Source organism: Rhinolophus sinicus, chromosome 2, assembly GCF_057876585.1.
Source record: "Rhinolophus sinicus isolate RSI-liver-muscle chromosome 2, RSI-T2T, whole genome shotgun sequence".
NCBI lineage: Eukaryota > Metazoa > Chordata > Mammalia > Chiroptera > Rhinolophidae > Rhinolophus > Rhinolophus sinicus.
This window is the reverse complement of record NC_142502.1, coordinates 62060158-62079306: the sequence shown is the minus strand read 5'-3', so window position 1 is coordinate 62079306 and position 19149 is coordinate 62060158. Positions and strand designations below refer to the sequence as shown.

The following is a 19149-nucleotide window of genomic DNA, read 5'->3' as shown; positions in this document are numbered from 1 at the left end:
TGTGCTCCAATGTTCATTGCAGCTTTATTTACGGTGGCTAAGACATGGAAACAACCAAAATGTCCTTCGATAGATGAATGGATAAAGAAGTTGTGGTATATATACACAGTGGAATACTATTCGGCGGTAAGAAAAGATGAAATAGGACCATTTGTGACAACATGGATGGATCTTGAGATTATAATCCAAAGCGAAATAAGTCAGACAGAAAAAGCAGAGAACCATATGATTTCACTGATATGTTGTATATAAACCAAAAACAACAAAAGAACAAGACAAACAAATGAGAAACAAAATCTCATAGACAGAGACAATAGTTTAGTGGTTACCAGACGGTAAGGTGGGGGGTGGGAGATGGGAGATGAGGGTAAAGGGGATCAAATATATGGTGATGGAAGGAGAACTGACTCTGGGTGGTGAACACACAATGTGACTTATAGATGATATAATACAGAATTGTACACCTGAAATCTATGTAACTTTACTAACAATTATCACCCCACTTTAATTTTAAAAAAAAAAGAAAAAAGAAAAGAAAAGAAGGACATAGCAGTTGTTCAATGTAATGTACGAGTATCTAACTTGTTTCAGCATGTGACAGTCTTGACTCACAGATTAACTTTAGTTGCATATAATTTCTTAAAATAAGTTAACATGAATTCCACTCTTTCTTTGAATCTACTGAAAAATAAAAACAAAATAAGTCCCAGAGTATTCCATTGTCTCCATTTTCTCAGATGATTCTTTCAGGAGAGGAAAAAAACACTGAAGATCTTTAAGAGTTGGTAAAACGAATGATTTTTGTAGATTGGTGTCCACCTTCTGCCTCTGAGGATTAGGGTTAGAATTTCCCTTCTGAAAGCACCCTGAACCTTGCTCCATACCCTGCTATGACAGCAGGAAAACAGCCAAGACAGCCTGGATGTGAACATAAATTAAAAGTTTGGGGGCCGGCCCGGTGGCTCAGGCGGTTAGAGCTCCATGCTCCTAACTACGAAGGCTGCCGGTTCGATTCCCACATGGGCCAGTGGGCTCTCAACCACAAGGTTGCCAGTTCAATTCCTCGAGTCCCGCAAGGGATGGTGGGCTCTGCCCCCTGCAACTAAGATTGAACACGGCACCTTGAGCTGAGCTGCCTCCCAGATGGCTCAGTTGTTGGTTGGAGCGTGGGCTCTCAACCACAAGGTTGCCGGTTCGACTCCCGCAAGGGATGGTGGGCTGTGCCCCCTGCAACTAGCAACGGCAACTGGACCTGGAGCTGAGCTGCGCCCTCCACAACTAAGATTGAAAGGACAACAACATGACTTGGAAAAAAGAAGTCCTGGAAGTACACACTGTTCCCCAATAAAGCCCTGTTCCCCTTCCCCAATAAAATCTTTAAAAAAAAAAAAAGTTTGGAAGGCATTGCATCCTTGATCTTTGGTGGCCTGACCTTACCTTAGGGGTCTTCTGGAATCATGACTATTCCAGGTGGGAGAAGTGTTGGGACTTCCCAGGTTAATCTTCATCATTTACCAACAGAAAAACAGGTCCAGATAGGTCCTTTTGTTTTGGTTGCCTTCTCCAAATGGCTATAAAGTCATAGGAGTTTCTTGTTTTTATTGGTTTCATTTAGGTACATCCTGCCTGTTTTATTCAATAGTGAAAATAGAGCTGTCCAATCCCTGGTGATATGGCCTTTGGTTCCATGACTCCTGCTTCTAATTGTGTTGTAGAAAACGCTAGAGAACAGCACAGATGGTTTTCTCAGTTTGCTCTAGAGTTGATTATTCAGTACTTTCAGGAATTGCTGAGTTAAATTTCACCTAATTTTAGCATTTCCATAGCTCATGCTCTGAAACCTCCATGGTAGGGACATGTAAGTTTTAGACACCCATGATTATTTTGCTTAAAAACCATGCTTTACTTTCAGGTCAATTTACAGGTGTTAATTAGTGTCCCCTAGTAATTTTAAAATGGAAAAGAAAAAGAAATGCTCCTCTCTCCATCCCCACCAGTCCCCATCCAGTCATGTAAGGTGCCTCTCCAACTCAGTTATCCACAGCTCTCAGACAGAGGAGGTTAAACCTGATGTGCTGGAGAAGTCTAGAAGAAGGAAGGCCATGCTGTCCAGGCAGTCAGACAGAGACATTCAAGTAAATGGCCAAATGGCCTTAGGCATAGGCTGTTGCCTTCTTAGCATTCAATGCCACAGGGCATTCCCCACCACAGTTGGACACTGTGCTGTGTGTCCTGGGAAAGACAGCCATGTGGGAGCTCACAGGATCTGTTCCTTCAGGTTGGTCGTTCTGATTACAAAGTTTGCACTAAGAATATGGCTGACCCAGCAACCTCACCACAAACCTCCAGAAAGACCAAAAATGGGAAATCATTAAGATTTTAGGCAAACTTTCAGCTTTCTTCTGTTATACCTAGTAGGTAACATGCCAAAGAATTTGAATAAAGCAACCCTGCCACAAGGAAATATAGGCTATGGATGAAGACAGTTACTGTAAAGTGGGTTATAGGAGGTATAGACATCTTCTTAGAAAGGCAGACAGTACAAGAGTAATAGCTCAGATTCGAGCCAGTTCTACTGAGGTTCAAATCCTGGTCATCTCATTTACACCTGTGTGGCCTCTGGGAAGTAAACCTGTCCAGGCCTCAAGTTCTCCATCTGCAAAATGGGAATGAAAACAACAGTACTTAGTTCTTAGGGAAGTAAAAGAGTTAATAAACAACAAATACAGGCCACATGTAAAGTGTTTCTTTGTGGCAGAGCTTTACACCGACATATTTTTCATACATTCTCTCATTCACTTCTCACAACTACCCTGTGAGATGGGCTAGGTAGGAATCAGTGCCTCCATTTTACACATATAGAAACTAAGAGTCTAAGAATTTTCTCCACATGAAAATGAAGCAGTTAAGAGCCATCATCTCTAAATTGCAAACATGCATTTTCAAATCAAGCCTATTTTCTTCATTTGGTTGCAACTGGTAGATACCAACTTTTAAAAACTGCATAAATTGGTAATTTTTTGCTTTATCCCACCAACTTCTTCTTCAAACTTCCCCCTCACCTCTGTATTCACCCAAAGCAAGTTTCAAGTTGTATGTTTGCTGCCTCTGAGCTTTAGTCGAGTATCTGTTTTGGACGAGCCTGTCTCTGTGCTAAGTCATCCACTCACATTGCACATACCTGTCAGTTCCTTTATTCATAGTTACACATTTATTTATTTAAATTATTTATTATAACTATCATAAGAAGCTTTATTTCTCCAAACTGGAAATAATCCAAATGTCTATCAACAGGAGAATGGGTAAAGAAATCATGGTTTTTTCATACAATGGGATACTTACTTACTCAGCAGCAAATAGGAATGAACTACACAAACATTCAACAACATGAATTCATCTCAGAAATGTTCAGTGAAAAAAAGCCAGACATAAAAGGGTACATACTTTACGATTTCATTTATATGGAGTTTTAGAAATGACAAAACAAATCTAATGGTGATAGAACACTGACCCGTGGTTGTGAGGTCAGGAGGAAGTTAAAATAGGAATGACTGGAAATGGGGCGTTAAAGAAATTTATCCAGTATCAGAAATGTTCTATCTCTCGATAGGAAGGTGGGTGAATGCATATACACATTTGTTAAAGCTCCTTGAACTGTACGTACACTTAACACTTAAGAACTGTGCATTTCACTGTATGTAAATAATACCTTAATAAAAGATGCCAGCTGTAGGTAAACAGTTAACTGATAATAGTTTATTAAAAGGTATCTTTTCCAGAAATACAGATATGACTAGACATGCCAACTATTTACATGCCCATATTCATGTGAACTATTGATTAACATGCAATAGACAAGAGCAGAACAATATTGTAGAAACAAAAGATGCTTTTGTTCTTGACATTATGACCTTCAGGTAAGCAGTAGCCTGAATATCAGGTGCACAAATGAGCCAGATTGCAAACCCATTTAGTAACACATTGTTATTCATAATGTTATTTTTAAATGTAGTTCTTATTTCTTTTTTAAAAAAAAAGAATCTCGAGAACAATAAAGTCCAGCTATTTATCTCACTCTGATAGTCTTATTTTTAACACACCTATATCACGTTTGCTTACTGACTCAATTTCTTAAAGAGATTCAAACTCAGAAGAACCTCTCCTCTGTAGTCACATTTACATCCTTTAAGCCAGCAGGACCTCTCAAAACAATGCAGTATTGTTGACTAACAAGACTGGGGTGACTCAGGGTAAACCTATCACCACTCCTGAGAAAAAAACCTCTAAGACTAAGAATCACCAAGGAGGCCTTGTGTTGCCCTCTTGAATCTAGTAATCAAGGGCTCCTTTGAGTGTGGGAAGGACAGGCTTCTGAAGAGAGCAGCTCAGGGAATGGTCACACCAATCAATACATGTGCAGTCAGTGGGATTGGGGTTTAGGGCGTTCACAGTCTGCCCCAGGGAGAATTGCCTTGGCTGTGTTGACTCCATTTGCTTGCCCCCCAAATTGGCAGAGTTGGGGACAGGGTGAGAAGAAATCCAGTCCTCTTTTAAAATAAACAATGGCAGGGACTCCGTGCCCAGGTACTATTTCTGGGCACAGGAACATTCTAAGTTTCTTTGAGCTCAGTTGTAACAGAAGCTCGTGGCATCAACAAAATGCTTTAGAAAGACTCATTTATTTCTGACCTGCCTGCTTCACACTTGAAATAGGAACAAGAAGGTATCTGGGTGAGAGGGAGGGAGGGAAGAAAGGAGGGAAGAAGCAATAGGTAAACATGTTGTCCTTAGATCTGCGTGCCTAACAATTCTCAGCTGATGCTTCATGGACAAAAGTGGGTGTGTTCTTGGGTGGTATGGCAGGAACCGCTCTTTCCTCCACTATATGTTTTTCCCTTTCTTCCGGAATTCCTGTTTTTAGCTAGGGTATGCCTGCTCACAGTAAATACACTTCCCAGCATTCTTTGCCACTAGATGTGACCATGGGACCAAGTTGCAGCTAATTAAAAGTATGTGGCAGCTTCCTGGAACTTTCCTTGAAAGATAGCTGGCATGCTCCCTTTCCCCTTCTTCATCCCTTTAAGCATCCTGCCTCTTCAATTGCAGAAATGATGGCTAGAGCTGAGCCACCATCGTGGACTATGAGGATAAGGCCCATACCCTAAGGCAACAAACAGTGAGCTGGAAAAATCTGACTTTTTGGTCCCTGAGGACTTCATGGAGTGCAGTTTCTATTCTGTTCTGGATTGCCACTTTCAGATGTCTTTCTTTTGAAGCCCATGTTCTTTTACTTGGAGCTGAATCTAACTGAAACTGATGCAGGTGACATTCAGAAGAGCAAATGCAGAAATCAGGATGGTACCCAATTATATTGTGGGAGAGGAACGAACTTTCCTCTACCCTCAAATTTCTTCTGGCTGGTCTTAATAATCAAACAGATGTGAGACAGATTTGCAAAAGAACCAAATTTAATATATGCGTATATATGGGAACCCCACATACACAAGAGAGTCAGAGACCCCACAGGCATAAGAGGTTCAGAGGCAGAAAGGGAACATGTGTGTACAGGACATTCTGAGCTAGGGATGAGGTACGGTGCCCTGGGGGCTTCAAAGGGTCATTGTAGAATAAGAAGAGCAGATGTTTAGTAAATAGAAGTTTGCCCTGCCATCTAGGTGTGTTATTGATGATAATCTCTTATCATGGGCAAGGTCTCTAATTCAATTTCTTCCATGGAGTCAAGAGACGGGCAGAAGTTTCTCTTGAGCCTGAAGCTAAAATTTCCTTTGGCTCAAAATAATCCTCATGCCATAGAAGCACATCTTGGGGTGGCTCGTTCTGAACCCCCACAGCATCAAGCAAAATTTTTTGAAGGAATTTTCCTGAGGCCAGAAATGTGGTCTAGGAAACTCAGTGAAAAGCATGATTCAGTAAAGACTCCTGCGAGGTGGGTTCCTTATCATTCCAACTTCAGAGAGGACACATGAAGTAGCAAAGTCTGTACTCAGATGTCCCAAGGGATCAGAGGGCCAGAGGATGAAACCTCTAGTCAAAGGAAGAAATCTCAGCCCAGGTCACATGCTGTCACCCATTTCATGTAATTCGATGAATATTAACTAATTTGAATTCCATAACTGGCAGGAGAGGTAAGCACTTTTCCTTTAAAAATTAGGCAACGACTCTGGGTCTGTTTTCTCATCTGCGAAATGAAGAATGAGTCCTCCCTTAGAAAGGTTGTCCTCAAAGGTTCTGCCTGGTCCGGACAAAGTTTACATCTGTCCTTTGATAACAATGTCAGGATAAAGTGAAAACCTGGCTTTTCTTGCTAAAGATTTCATGTATTCTGAGATCAGGTCCTACATTTTCAGTGTTACAATGTTTGTTGTTTTAGAAATGATTGTGATTATAGATGAAAGTGGTATTTTGGCTTGTGGGTCAGTTTTAAATGTTTTTTTTTTGCAAAGGTAAAAGTTGGCAACCCTCCTTCCCCCTCTTCCTTCCTCTCCTTTTCCTTCTCCTCCTTTTCCTCTCCTTCATCACTTTGTGTTTTCTCTGTACCAGGCACTAGGCTGAGTACTTTAGCCACATTCACTCACTTAGTCCTCAAATCCACCCTTTAGGCCAGAATCCCTTTTTTTTCCCCAGGTAGAGAAACTAAAACTCAGAGAGATTAAGTAAATTACTCAAGGTCACACAGCTAACAACATGCATTGTTTTAATCTCCAGGCTCCTGCCTCTGCCCTGAACATGAATAAAATATCACAGTAGCTAACAGGAAATGACATGATGTAAGTGAAGCACCTCACCCCGTGTCTAGCGCGTAGCAGGTACTGATAAAGGCTAATTGTTCATTCATCCCTTCCATACATAGTTACTAAACCTCTACCATGTGCCAAGCACTGTTATACACCCTGAGATACAGCGATTAAGAAAATAGACAAAATTCCTGCCTTGTGGACCCTTCCATTCTACGGCTTATTACATCTGTGATTACATCCCCTGCTGCAGCTTTTACTCACATGCACTCTTCCTGCTCCCAGGAGGAGTGGTTTGTGCCATGCTCTACTCTGCAGCCCTTCAAATGCCACAGCAGGGTAGTCTTGGGGGAGAGCTGGAGATACAGTGCCAGCAGCTGCCAGCTTTCTACCAGACATAGAGTAATGATGTTCTCTTAGGGAAAAGGAAAGGTGGCAGGTGTTAAAAAGAGAGACAACAGGCCAAAATGGAGTCACTTTTGCTAAGCCAGGTCATCAAATCAGAATTTAATTACTAACCTAAACCTAATTGCAGTTTCGGTCTCTCCCAGGAGTGGAATTTTAAACCAATCAATCTGGAATTTCCTGATCAACACTAATGAGGTAATCTGCCTAATAAGACCCCCTGCGACCTCCTAAGGGAAGGTATCCTTTCCTGAAATAATCTACTCTTTTCACTTCTTAGTGTGGGTGGTTGGTGCCAGCCGGTCCCTCCCACCTGACACCTCCATTTCACCCACGCCACGGGGAAGCAAGGTGCCTCTGGATTGGCCTAAGGAGTGTTGATAGAAGACTAAACCTTCACTTAGGCCCTTTGTGTCTCGCACCCCACAGCTTTCTTGCAGGGAACTGTGAAAAGAGACAAGAACTGGGGGCCAGAAATCCACTTCCAGTCCTGGTCCTATAATTTGCCATCTTTACCTCTTATCTCTCCTAAGAGCCCTGCTTCACTGGGTTCTTGAAAGGATTAAAGGATTGGGTTCCTGTAAAAGCCCCTTCTCATAGCAGGCTCAGTATTCCTTGTTTGATGCTTGGTTTGCCCAAGATTAGGATGTACAAGTTATTGGGAAAATTGGAAGGGTGACTTCTCTTCCTCACTGTGGTCACTCTGGCAGAGTCGTTGCTTTGTCCTCACACGCTCTGCTCACTCCTGTTTTCCCATCTTCCACCAGCAGAGAGAAACCTGAAGCACCACCCCACCCCCTGAGAACCCTTTGGGTCCCAGGGAACACATTTTGCGAATCATGCAAACCAAGTCGAGACAATACTCTCACAGAGAAATTTATTTCAGAATTTAGTACCAGCCTTCAAAAAAAGAGGTAGTCTTATTTTAAAAAAAGAAAGAAAGAAAGAAAGAAAGAAAGAAAGAAAGAAAGAAAGAAAGAAAGAAAGAAAGAAAGAAAGAAAGAAAGAAAGAAAGAAAGAAAGAAAGAGAAATAATGGGACTGCTAGAAAATCAGAAACTCAGGCATTGAGATTTTTTCAAAAGCTCTTTCGGTGACTAACACACAGCCAAGACTGGGGAACACAGATTAAGGAGAATAATCACAACATTAAAAAATATATATATATATATGCCTCAGTGCACAAAGGCATAAACTGCTTTGGGAACACAGGTGAGATAATAATAAGTTCTGCTGTGGGAAGGGAGGGAGAGGATGTCCGGAAAAGTCACAGAGAGAAGGTAACAGTTGAGCTCAACTTTAAATGATGAGCAGGGGTCCTATGGCCCCACTACCTGAAGCATGGTCTGCATACCAGCAAAAGACGTCCCCTGGGTACTTGTTAGGAATGAGTCATCCTGGGTCCCCTCCCAAACCTACTGAATCAGAATCTGCATTGTAACAAAATTCCCAGGTTGTTCATACACACATTACAATTTAAGGTGCCTTGAGCTAAAGGGACAAGGTAGAGAAGAGCATTCACCACCATAAACCATTTTAAACAATGGTTTACTACAGCCAAGGTTTTAAAAAATAAATCCCAAACCTAGTTTTCAATGGTTGACCCAAATGTCATTTCATAATGACATCTGAAGATCTGAGGGTGAGGATTGAGTGTTTTATCTAATCTGCTAATGGGAAATGTTTTTATACTACTGGGGAGTGCTCTCACCGGATGACCCTGGAGGTTGGACAGGCTGGGAGATAGGTCTCTTTCCACAAACAGGCCAGTGCCCTCGCTCTCAGACACATGTTGGGCACACAGCCTTCCTTGTGGGTACCATTTTAATGCATGTCATATTTCCTAGCGATTGGTGGGGGCAGTGGGGGTGTCAGATTGGGGGTGTCAGCTGCTTGCAATCCAGTGTTAATCTCCCCATCCACAGCCGTCTGTTCTTTTGCAATGAAATGGAAAAGGGAAGAAGTCTCCAATGGTGGTGGTGGGTCTATGAATTCTGTTTGCGTTCATTAAATGAATATACCATTTACACAGTGACGGGATTCAGGACACACAACCCCAAAATATGGCATGTTGGCCTATTGAGTATTTCAAGCTGAAGGAATTTGAGAAATGACATGTTCAAAAATGACTTTCTGACCTTCTCCTAAAGAAGGTTATCACCCTTATATGAGAGGTGCCTTCCCTATATTTGGGGGAAAGAAGCACCCTTACACACATATGTCTGAAGATGAGGGACACAGAGAGGAACCTGAACAAACAGGCGCTGCTAAGATCCCCCAACTTATTCTGCACGTACCTCATACTGTTTGTCCTATCGTATCTTTCCACAACTTACCACTTTTCATCAAATCTAGCATGAAAGCACTCAAGATCATGTAAAACTTAGATAAATTTGTATGATTTTCTCCTGTTAATCGGTCCTTTTCAGTTTAATTTCCAGCCCCCGCCAGTGACCCTAAGAGGGCCAAGGAAAACTTTTACCTCCCCTACAGCAGCACCAATGGTGGGAACCTATAATACGTCGTCCTGGCCACTCTGAGTAGCTGGACAATCCACAGGCCAGCTTCCAGCCTCAAGGAGTATGTCCTAGTCAAACTCCAAGTTTCCCCTAGGGATTTCCACCTACATGCTGACATGTTTCAGCGCAATTCAGACCTGTTTGGGGTTTTCTTTCTACTGTTTCCAAACTTTTCTCAGTTCATTTAAGTAAGGGAATAAATTGCTTTTTCCCTGAAAATGCCATGAGAAATGAATTGTTTCATGCAACTTCTTCCTACCTAGATGTGTTGAATGCAGCTATGGAGGCAGCACACTTCAGTGGGTATGCAGTAGGGAAAATCCTTCCTACCTTAGCGGGGTTTATGTGAGAACTGAATTAGGGGCCATACATCCCGCTCTCACCATGGTGCAAGCAGAGAGAACACACTCAATACTTGGCCCTTTGCAGTTGCTTTAATGTCTGTTCTCCTATCTTATGTGATGGCTGAGGCAGTCGCCACACTCTCTCCTGGCAGTGCCCATCCATTGTGTGCAGGGACAAAGGATAGTACAAGTTCTCAAAACTGTTGCTTCCCAAGCTCTTGTCCATAGGCCTGATGACAGAGTCATAAACACCGTTCTTGGACCAATCTCCCAAATTCTAATATAATACTTTGGGGAAACAACCATTGAGACCACAACCCTCATTCAGGCCAAGTATGCCACAGTGTTATTTTTAAATCCTCCTAAAATACAAGAATCTAAAATAGTCTTTCCATAATGAATATTTTCTGAACATTTTTCCTTCTCTCTACCTAAATCACTTGTAATTGAGAGAAGAGTCCCTCTTCTTTACCAAAGAGAGCCGTCTACCTATGCACTTGATCCCACCTGTCCTCTGGCCTCCATCTTGCCACATCTGTTCACAGTCTTTGCCCTTCTCAATTTTAATGGTCGTTATTTGCCTGCACCCCACCCTTCTCCACTTGAGAGTCTCCCTTCTCCCAGGTTCTGTAACACAACAGTCTTCTGGTTCTCTTTCTACTTTCTCTGATCAGTCCTTCTATTCCCACCTAGATATACAGAGGGTGCCAACAAAAATGTACACACATTTTAAGAAAGGAAAACTGTATTAAAATTGTAATACTCAATATGTACCAATAACAAAAGATGAATACAAGTCACGTTTGACATCTGCAATTACAAGAGGTGCTCAAAGTGGTTACCATCAGCATCCAGAGACTTCTGATTATGTACGACAAACTACTGCTTGAGTAACGATGACCAAAGTGTCCACTTATATACATTTTTTTGGCACCCCTGGTATATTTCCAAGCTCTAGTCCGCAGACCTCCTCTCTTCTGTTTTTCTCCTTCAGGACTTTTGTCCACTTTGACTGAATACATCTAGGAGGGTAGTCCCAAATCTTTACCTCCCTCCAGCCCCTGACCAGCATTTATAACTTTTTATTCAACATCTCCACTTGCTTGCCAAACCCAAACGCCTCACCCTCCATCTGGAATAGTTCTTGCCCTGGATTCCCAGTCTCTGTTCACATCAGCACACAGGTTGTGGCTCTCACACATAACTGAACTTCACATGAACTTTCTCCACTGTTATTACCATTATTTTCCTAACCCATTGCTTCCCTCAAACTAAACCGCTTCCCATTTTTTGAATTCATATTCTCCCCTCTGCAGATGTTTACAAAAGGACTGAACCAAATCAGTGTTTTTGAAGAGTTCTAGCTTTCTAAACTTACACACAGTTTTGATCATCTTTGACATACGTGACCCAGACCAGACCAGTCAAGTGTCTTCCCAGGTTTATTTTAAGTGGAATGAACCTCGAAGGACCTTTGACACCAGGGCCATGAAACTAGAAGGATGAGAACCCGAGACGTCTATATATTTGATAGGGTGTCTGTTCACTGTCTCCTGATCATACCTGAGCTTTCCTTCTGCCAGGTTATCATCCCTCCTCCTCCTTTTCTACTAGTTGAAATTATATCTATTCATTGCTCAAAATTTACTACAATCAGCATTTACTCCTCAGATTCTGTGATCTCTCCCTCTTTTGAACCACAGCCACTACAGTGTAAACTTCTTAATGACTGAAAGTTGTTTTCCATTCATTTCTTCATCTGCCACCACCCCCAGCCTCCACCTGGGTATAAGGCCATGAAGACAAGCGTGCAATAAATGTTGTTTCCTTGGTGTCAAAGAAGTACGTCTGATCAATAGTTTTTGTATAATACCTATTTTATTCTAACATGCATATTTTTCACAATTTAATATTGGCGAAATCAGGATTCATCTTATAATCATTGGCATGCTATAATTTAATTAGCAGAATTTTTTCTGTCTTAGTGGTACATAAAATATGGGTGCATCTTACATTTGACGGTCTTAGATTCAGTGAAATAATCATTCAATGATCCCTGATAATAATTACGTTTTCTTCCTCTGTCTTCCTGCCTTTACCTCCGTTACCTCCTTGTCTCCTCTTTACCTTTAATTTTCTGTGAAGCAGAGGCAGACGATTACAACGCAACAAGGCAACACTAAATACTATGGTGACATTGTGTCATAGTCTCACATGATAAAATGCCGCTTATGATCCCGTATGTTTGTTATAGAATTAACTACAGTTAAATATATAAGCTAGTCAAAATACATCTTTATTTTTTTAAGTATCAATAGGCTACCATGTTATATGAGCCTCAGTTTATGAAGACAACGTGCGCGTAGGCAGAAGCAGAGCAGTGTTGAAATTAAGTGAGACAACCAAAGCAATATGATATATTTAACAACAACATAATTATCATTCTTTGAGCAGCACTGTGGCTTAGGAGAGACTCTAGAGAATAAAGGTTTCTCAACAAGTCCAGATGGCCTGGCCCATCCAATTATCCTTGTTTACGCACTTTCTTCGTTTGTGTATGGGCTGGGAAATCCACTGGTCTTGAGCCAGACAACTCCTTGGAAGGTAAGCTGTACTCATTAGCACTAGCATGGGGGACCTGCCACGAACCCCTAGTGTGGTGGAAAAAGGGGCTCTCTCACCTCCTCTCCCCACAGTGTAGGATCCAGCCGAAACAGATGACTTGCCCACAAACCCTATACCCCGCAATCCAAAACTTTCCTGCCTCTCGTGCCTTCACTCAGACTGATCCCTTCAGCTACAGCAGCACTAACGACTTGCTGTGACTGTGGAAAGGTTGTGTAGACTGCACTGTCCAATACAGTAACCACTAGCCAGGCATGCCTTCTGAACAGAGCACTTGAAATGGGGTAATGCAACTGAGGAACTGAATTTTGTTTTATTAACTTTAATTTAAATAGATACATGGGTAGTGGCTACTATATTTGACAGCACAGATCTAGCATGTCTTTTTCTATATGTGCATGTAGCATGGACATTTCTTCTTCTCCAAATCCCCGAACTTCTAGTGAATTATTAAACCCGAGAGTGGTCTTAGGGACCGCTTGAACTTGCAGTTGCCCAAGGTAATCTATGTCATATTGCTGCCCAGAGCTGGTCCCACTGAGCGTTCAGCTCCTTGAATCATGGCCCTGATCACACAGCTTCTGTTCCAGTAGGCTGGAGGCCGCAGTGCAGATCAGGGCTGGTGACCAGAGATAGTACGTCTGGCCCTCAACATGGGCAGTCAAGTAGTGAAGCCAGTGTCTGGGATGACGGTCACACCAGGAGTGTATGTGGGAACAGAGGGAATGGGTGGGGCCTGACCCAGGGGAAGGAGCAGAGAAGCTGGGGTGCAGAGAGCAACTGTATGGTCAATCATGGTGAGGGAGTAAGTGAGAAAGAATCAGGCAGCTGCGGCTTCTGACTTGAAACCTCTGGAGGCTCTGGTATCCATGTGTGCTCCAAGCCTCAGGAACTAAGAATCCCTGGGAACCATGAGCTGTGGAGCAAACTCCACAGGCCAGCGATTACTTGATTTAAGGCAGGGTTACGCTCTTTCTTTTGCTGTACCATTTGCCTACTCTTGTCCAAAGGACCAGACACCCAGACCTTGAGCAGGAAGGTGGCAGGGGCAGTGGGGAAAAGGGCAGAACAACTTCCTCAGGAAGCAAAAAATCTGAGGTGGGTATTTCCTACCTACTTCCCCAGAACAGCCTTCTAATCAAAGTGCTGTGATTTAAAGAAAAGACCCCTTCTCAAAAGGAAGTCCTCTATACCTCCAGAAATTCTACTAATCAGAGAGATTCTCTGACATTAACTAGCAAATGCCTAAAAAGGGTTGAGGGAAATGGTCACTCACAACTTACTGCAGATTCAATAAATCGGATTGCTTTCCTAATCTGAGCTTAGCTGCATTAGAGGAAAGAGTCACTAGCTTGTGGAAGCCAAGGGAGAAATCATTCGAAGGTGAGGGGTACTTCTCGTTGGCATAAGGGGGGCCCCTGGGGAGGGCCCACGGCTTGGACACAGGAATGGTTGAGGGCACCTGCCTGCTAGGGGAGAAGCCCAGAGAGGGAGGTAGGACAGCATGTGATGCCAATTTCCACAGCAGACCCATGCCTCCTTCTGCCCCAGACCAAGTTCTGCTGTCACTGATTCTCCAGTCCCTGTCCCTTTCCCCAGCACTAGGCTCGTCCTGCATGGAGCATACAGGAGAAAAGCATTGAGTTGGCTGCATGAGGGCCTCATAGGAGACAGGAAATGCTTTTCTAGACGGACCTAGGAGTAAAAAGGAATCAGCAGATAGACTGGTCTGTGGAGTAAGTGGGGATTGAGGGCAGGAAAAGAACAGAAGTACTTTCTACCACATGTGAATGGGCACAGGCTTAGCGGAGGTCTCTGAGAAGAGATGTCTATTTGTTTATTTTCACAGCACTTGGCACAGGGTAGATACTCAATAGTTAATGAATGGTTGAATGGATGGGTGAATGAATAATGTCCCCTAATATTGCAAAACCATGCAAGTTGCCAGACTCACACAGGCAAATCATTTCCTGTCTGGCATCTGAGCTTTTTTCCTTCTTAGATAGGCGTTTAATCCAGTTGTGTGGGTTTACAGATGTTTATTCCGATTTTAAATCCTAATTTCCCGTCTTCTATGCAGAATGCCCTTTATTTTCCCTTCTCCTTCACAACTGCATCCTAGGCTTCATACGGGCCTCAGAACATCTAGGGGCTATTTGAGTCTTTTTGTACTCAGGGGACGAGGGGGGTGGAATCTTGCAAACCTGTTCAGACACAAGAACAGCAGAAGAAGACAGCCCCAGAGAGGCATGAAGTGGGATATAACACAGCATGAATGAAGGGCCAGCTCATTGGACTGGGGAAAGGGCAACTGGAGGGCTCCTGGGTTCCTCCAGGAGGGGGCACTGCTCTCGGGGGTCCAAGCACTGCTGCTCTGTTTGGTGAGGGGAGCGTGGTCAGCAGGTGTATGTGTAGACGGCTGGCTAGGTAGGCCCCATGGATATCTAGGCCCTTTCCCAGGCACAGCCCAGAGCCCCTAGGAAAACACTGACCAATAAATTAGGTTGAAAAATATGTAGGAGGCAGGGAATATCAACCTGGAGTATTTGTCAATGGCGTGGGTGTTCTGGAAGATGCGAAGACCCATCTGGCCCTTCAGAAGCCCCTTCTTCCTAGAGGAGTTAGCTTCATTGCTCAGGGCCAGGTGGACCACTATTTTGTCTTGCCGTTCTTCTTCTGTCGGAACATGGCTTCTTGGGTACCCGGCCAGGCTATTGGCCTCAGACTCACTGTAGCTTCCATCCAACATCATGGTTCTTGAGTGAAGCATTCCACACATGCACGGAAACTGTGAGCAGCAAACACAAGGGGAGGTGTCAGGCACATTTGGGCCTTGTGAGAGGGGCAGAAGAGGTGGCCTGAATTGAGAGCAAAGCTCCATGGTTACTCAGAATCACAGAAAGGCAGAGCTAGAAGGATCCCCAGAAATCACTTAGCCCAATGATTCTCTACCCTGGCTGCATCTTAGAATCACCTGGGAAGCTCTTTAAAATGGACTTGCCCACGCTCCCCTCTAGATTAAGTTAAAGCCCCTGAGTGATTCTACTATGTAGCCATGATCTAGAACCATGATTTACTCCAAATACCCTCAATTGCAGAGGCAAAAACTAAAACCCAGAGGGGCTATACAATTCTCCTGAGGTCACACAGCTGGTGTCAGAGTCAGGACTTCAAACCCCCATTCTGATTTCAGTTATGGGACTCCACCTCTTTGTGCATGAATCAAAAACTGATTAGGCAGGAGAGTGTCCTTATTCTAAAAAGTGACATGTCAGGTTACAGGGCTGTGGTGCCTACAATGTGTTTTTAAATGGTTCAACTGTGCCAACAAAACTCTACAATCTTCCTACTCCTAGTCTTTGTCCAAAGGCTTTCTGCTGTCTGGGATCTTTTGTGGTAGAAGTTAGAACCTATTCTAACATGCGTCCTTCTCCTTTTAGGTTAACCTCTCCCTTTTCTACTTGCAACACCCTCTACCCCAATTCTCATGCCACCGAAGTATAAGCTCAGACAAGGGAATAAACTAAACTCACCTTCTCCCGCAGCTTCCGTTCCTTCCGCTCCTGCACTGTGGTCAGGTAGTTGACAGCCGCGTACTCCAGCACCGAGAGGAACACAAACACGAAGCTGACCCAGAGGTAGATGTCCACGGCCTTGATGTAGGAGACGCGGGGCATGGAGGCGTTCACGCCCGTGATGATGGTGGACATGGTCAGCACCGTGGTGATACCTGCAAACATCCAGCTTTAGTTTAGCACTGATGAGGGTACAGAACTATCCCCCCTCACACACACGCTCACATTTCACTAGGTCATCATTTTACACTCTTTATCTCTTAAATCTAATGAGAAATTCCCCGGGCATGTTTCTACCCCCTTGAGGTGTGCGAAGAAGGATCCAGGCTGTTCTCCTGGCCAACTCGCTATTTGTCTTCTTTCACTTTAAGTGCCTCCGGACGCTGGGTTTCTGTCATGTGGCTGACAAGATCAGCAGTGCTCCAGAAAGAATCTGTTCAGACGTGGAATTTAAAACAGTGACTAGGGGTGGCCAGTTAGCTCAGTTGGTTAGAGTGTGGTGCTAATAACAGCAAGGTTGCTGGTTCGATCCCCATATGGGCCACTGTGAGCTGCGCCCTCCTTAAAAAAATCAAATCAAATGGTGACTAAAAGATACCTCTAAAGGAACCTTCCCAAACCTCAAGGAATGAACACCTGCTTCCTCATCTAAGTCACGTTTATGAAGACTGGGAAATTCCTGGAAGCCTATCATGCTAGTTTCTTCACTGTGCTTTGCTGGTCAAACCCTCACATTTCTCAGAGCCCAGCCTGATTTTGTCCAAATGATGAGCTGTAAACATTCACTCCAGAATTCAGGGTCTGCAAAGGACTAAAACCATGATTCCAGGGAGTACAGTCCTCTCCTTCCCAGAAATTGCATACCATGGTCCCTGCCTCCAAACTCTGTCTGTCTAAACAAGGCCAACAAAGAAAGTTCTGGTATTTACAGAATAAGTTGTTGGCATTTGTAGAAGTGTCTTATTTATTGAAATACTGAGCTCTAAAACTGCTGGTGATAGAAGTCTATACCCCTAATAGGCTCCATCTTTTTGACATTATTCAAGCAGCGTTGATGCTGTTTTAGCTCCCTGTGGTTTTCATAATGTAGCCTAGGAAACTCAGGGCAGCACGGGAATGGTGAGGATAAGAAGCAGGAGGAAAGTTTCTTCCTTCCGACTGTGACAGACCCTCAGTTAAGACCTCTGAATAATGGTTTTACTTTTTCTTTACATAGTCACCAGTTGGAAAAACAACCACCCTACCACACTTAAGCAAATGCTTTTACCCAGTGAAACTCTGGCAGGCACAGCTCTGCGATCGATCCAAAAGGACACCCAGGACAGCATGACCATCAGGGTGGCAGGGAAATAGGTTTGGAGCAAGAAGAAGAAGATGTGGCGACGCAGCGTGAAGTTAATGTACAGACGGTTGTACCAGCCTGGGGGGCACAGGAAGAAGGCAGTGAGGTTTCGTCTGAGAAGCAAAAACAAACCCCTGCCCCCGGGAACCTTCCTGTCCTGACATTGCTCTCATCTTCAGCAGAAAGTTAAACATGAATAGCCACGTGACTTAATATAATACATTTCCTTTCCAAAATCTAAGCCCTTTCTCCTTTAAATAAATATCTCACCAGTAAATAGTGCATTCACTGTTTTATTCAGTATCATCTACCTTCTCTTCACAGCATTTTGGGGAAAGGTAGAACTAAATTGAGGTTTAGTTGTTTGGTGTTTGTTGTTTGCAATCCACAGCAACATTTCCTGGGTGACTCGCTGCTCAGGAGCATAAGAAGTTGGGCTGGTTCTATTTTGTTGAAGCCAATACCACTGAGGCAGGAGCCAGCAGAGCTGGGCTCTTGTCACTGTCCCTGTTATTGCGGGATTGGTCAGCTCAGTCAATCGCCACATTCATCGCAAGAAGAAATAGGGCATTCACGTGATTCTGAAATCTGATATCAGTTCTACTTCATACACTCCATTCATCTTGTGCAAGTTATTTACCATTTGCTCATTCCTCGGGGGGCTGAGGATATAGATATTATCTATTTCATTATGACAATTTGAGAATCACCGATTCATGGTTATAAAAATAATTGAAATGGTAAGGTTTCAAATGATCCCCACCACTGGGACCAAAGATGGTGTCAAGGACAGTGTGAACATGTACCATAGACGGAAGCTGTGTGCACACCCACCCCACCCCCATCTCAGCCCGGCCTTACCCGAAAACGTTACAACACAGAGATGGTCTCACTCTGTGTCTCAAAGTGTGGGCTACACACAATGGTATACAACAAGATGATTTCAGGGGTACAGAGGTGGATACTTTTTTGCTTGTGTTCATTACATTTGTTATTATTAAAGTCATCTTCTATTTATGGCAAATGAGACCAGTTTCCCATTGAGTATAGTGATGTAAAATTCCTTTTCAAAATCAAGGATAAGAGGGGAGTTGACTTAAAGAAAAAAATTAAGTTGATGACAGCATGGGGGGTATGCAGACAAATGTCGCAATGGTGTTATGTAAATACTTGAAAGCCACCCCACACTAACTCTCTTATTTGGGACATGAGGAGACTCCTAGACGCATGTCTAAGACTTCGGCCTCGGTCAGGATGAAATTGGGTCAGAGCCTGGGTCTCCAATGCCCAGTCCAGGGCTGCTCTCACACAATATCTTTTCAATTCAGCAGTAGCCCCTGAGGGCCTCTAAGTGTGAACACTGCTAGGGCCTGAAGGGGATAGAGAGATCTAGATCTTGGTTCCCACCCTCAGGGATTTTCAAGGAACTGCATGGAAGTCCCACAGGATGATAGTGCCCAAGACATAGAACAGTGTATATTCAAGTGCTAAAGTGTCCATCTGTAGAAGCAGTGGTGCTTTAGGTTTTGGAAAAAGAGACCTGAATGACTGTTGTCTGGGATAATTAAGAAAGACCTCCTGGAGG

At 43.5% G+C, this 19149-nt stretch overlaps 1 protein-coding gene across 1 annotated transcript in view; it reads right to left on the bottom strand.

The window, feature by feature from the left end:
- Positions 1-11900: 11900 nt before the first annotated feature.
- Positions 11901-19149, bottom strand: part of GABRR2 (gamma-aminobutyric acid type A receptor subunit rho2) — a 34918-nt gene continuing 27669 nt past the window's right edge. The window contains exons 7-9 of the mRNA XM_019743242.3: positions 17490-17642; positions 16181-16377; positions 11901-15435 (exon numbers count right to left, since the gene is read on the bottom strand). Coding sequence (XP_019598801.3) covers positions 15124-15435; positions 16181-16377; positions 17490-17642 — 662 coding nt within the window. The 3' untranslated portion in view covers positions 11901-15123. The remainder of the gene's footprint in view (positions 15436-16180; positions 16378-17489; positions 17643-19149) is intronic.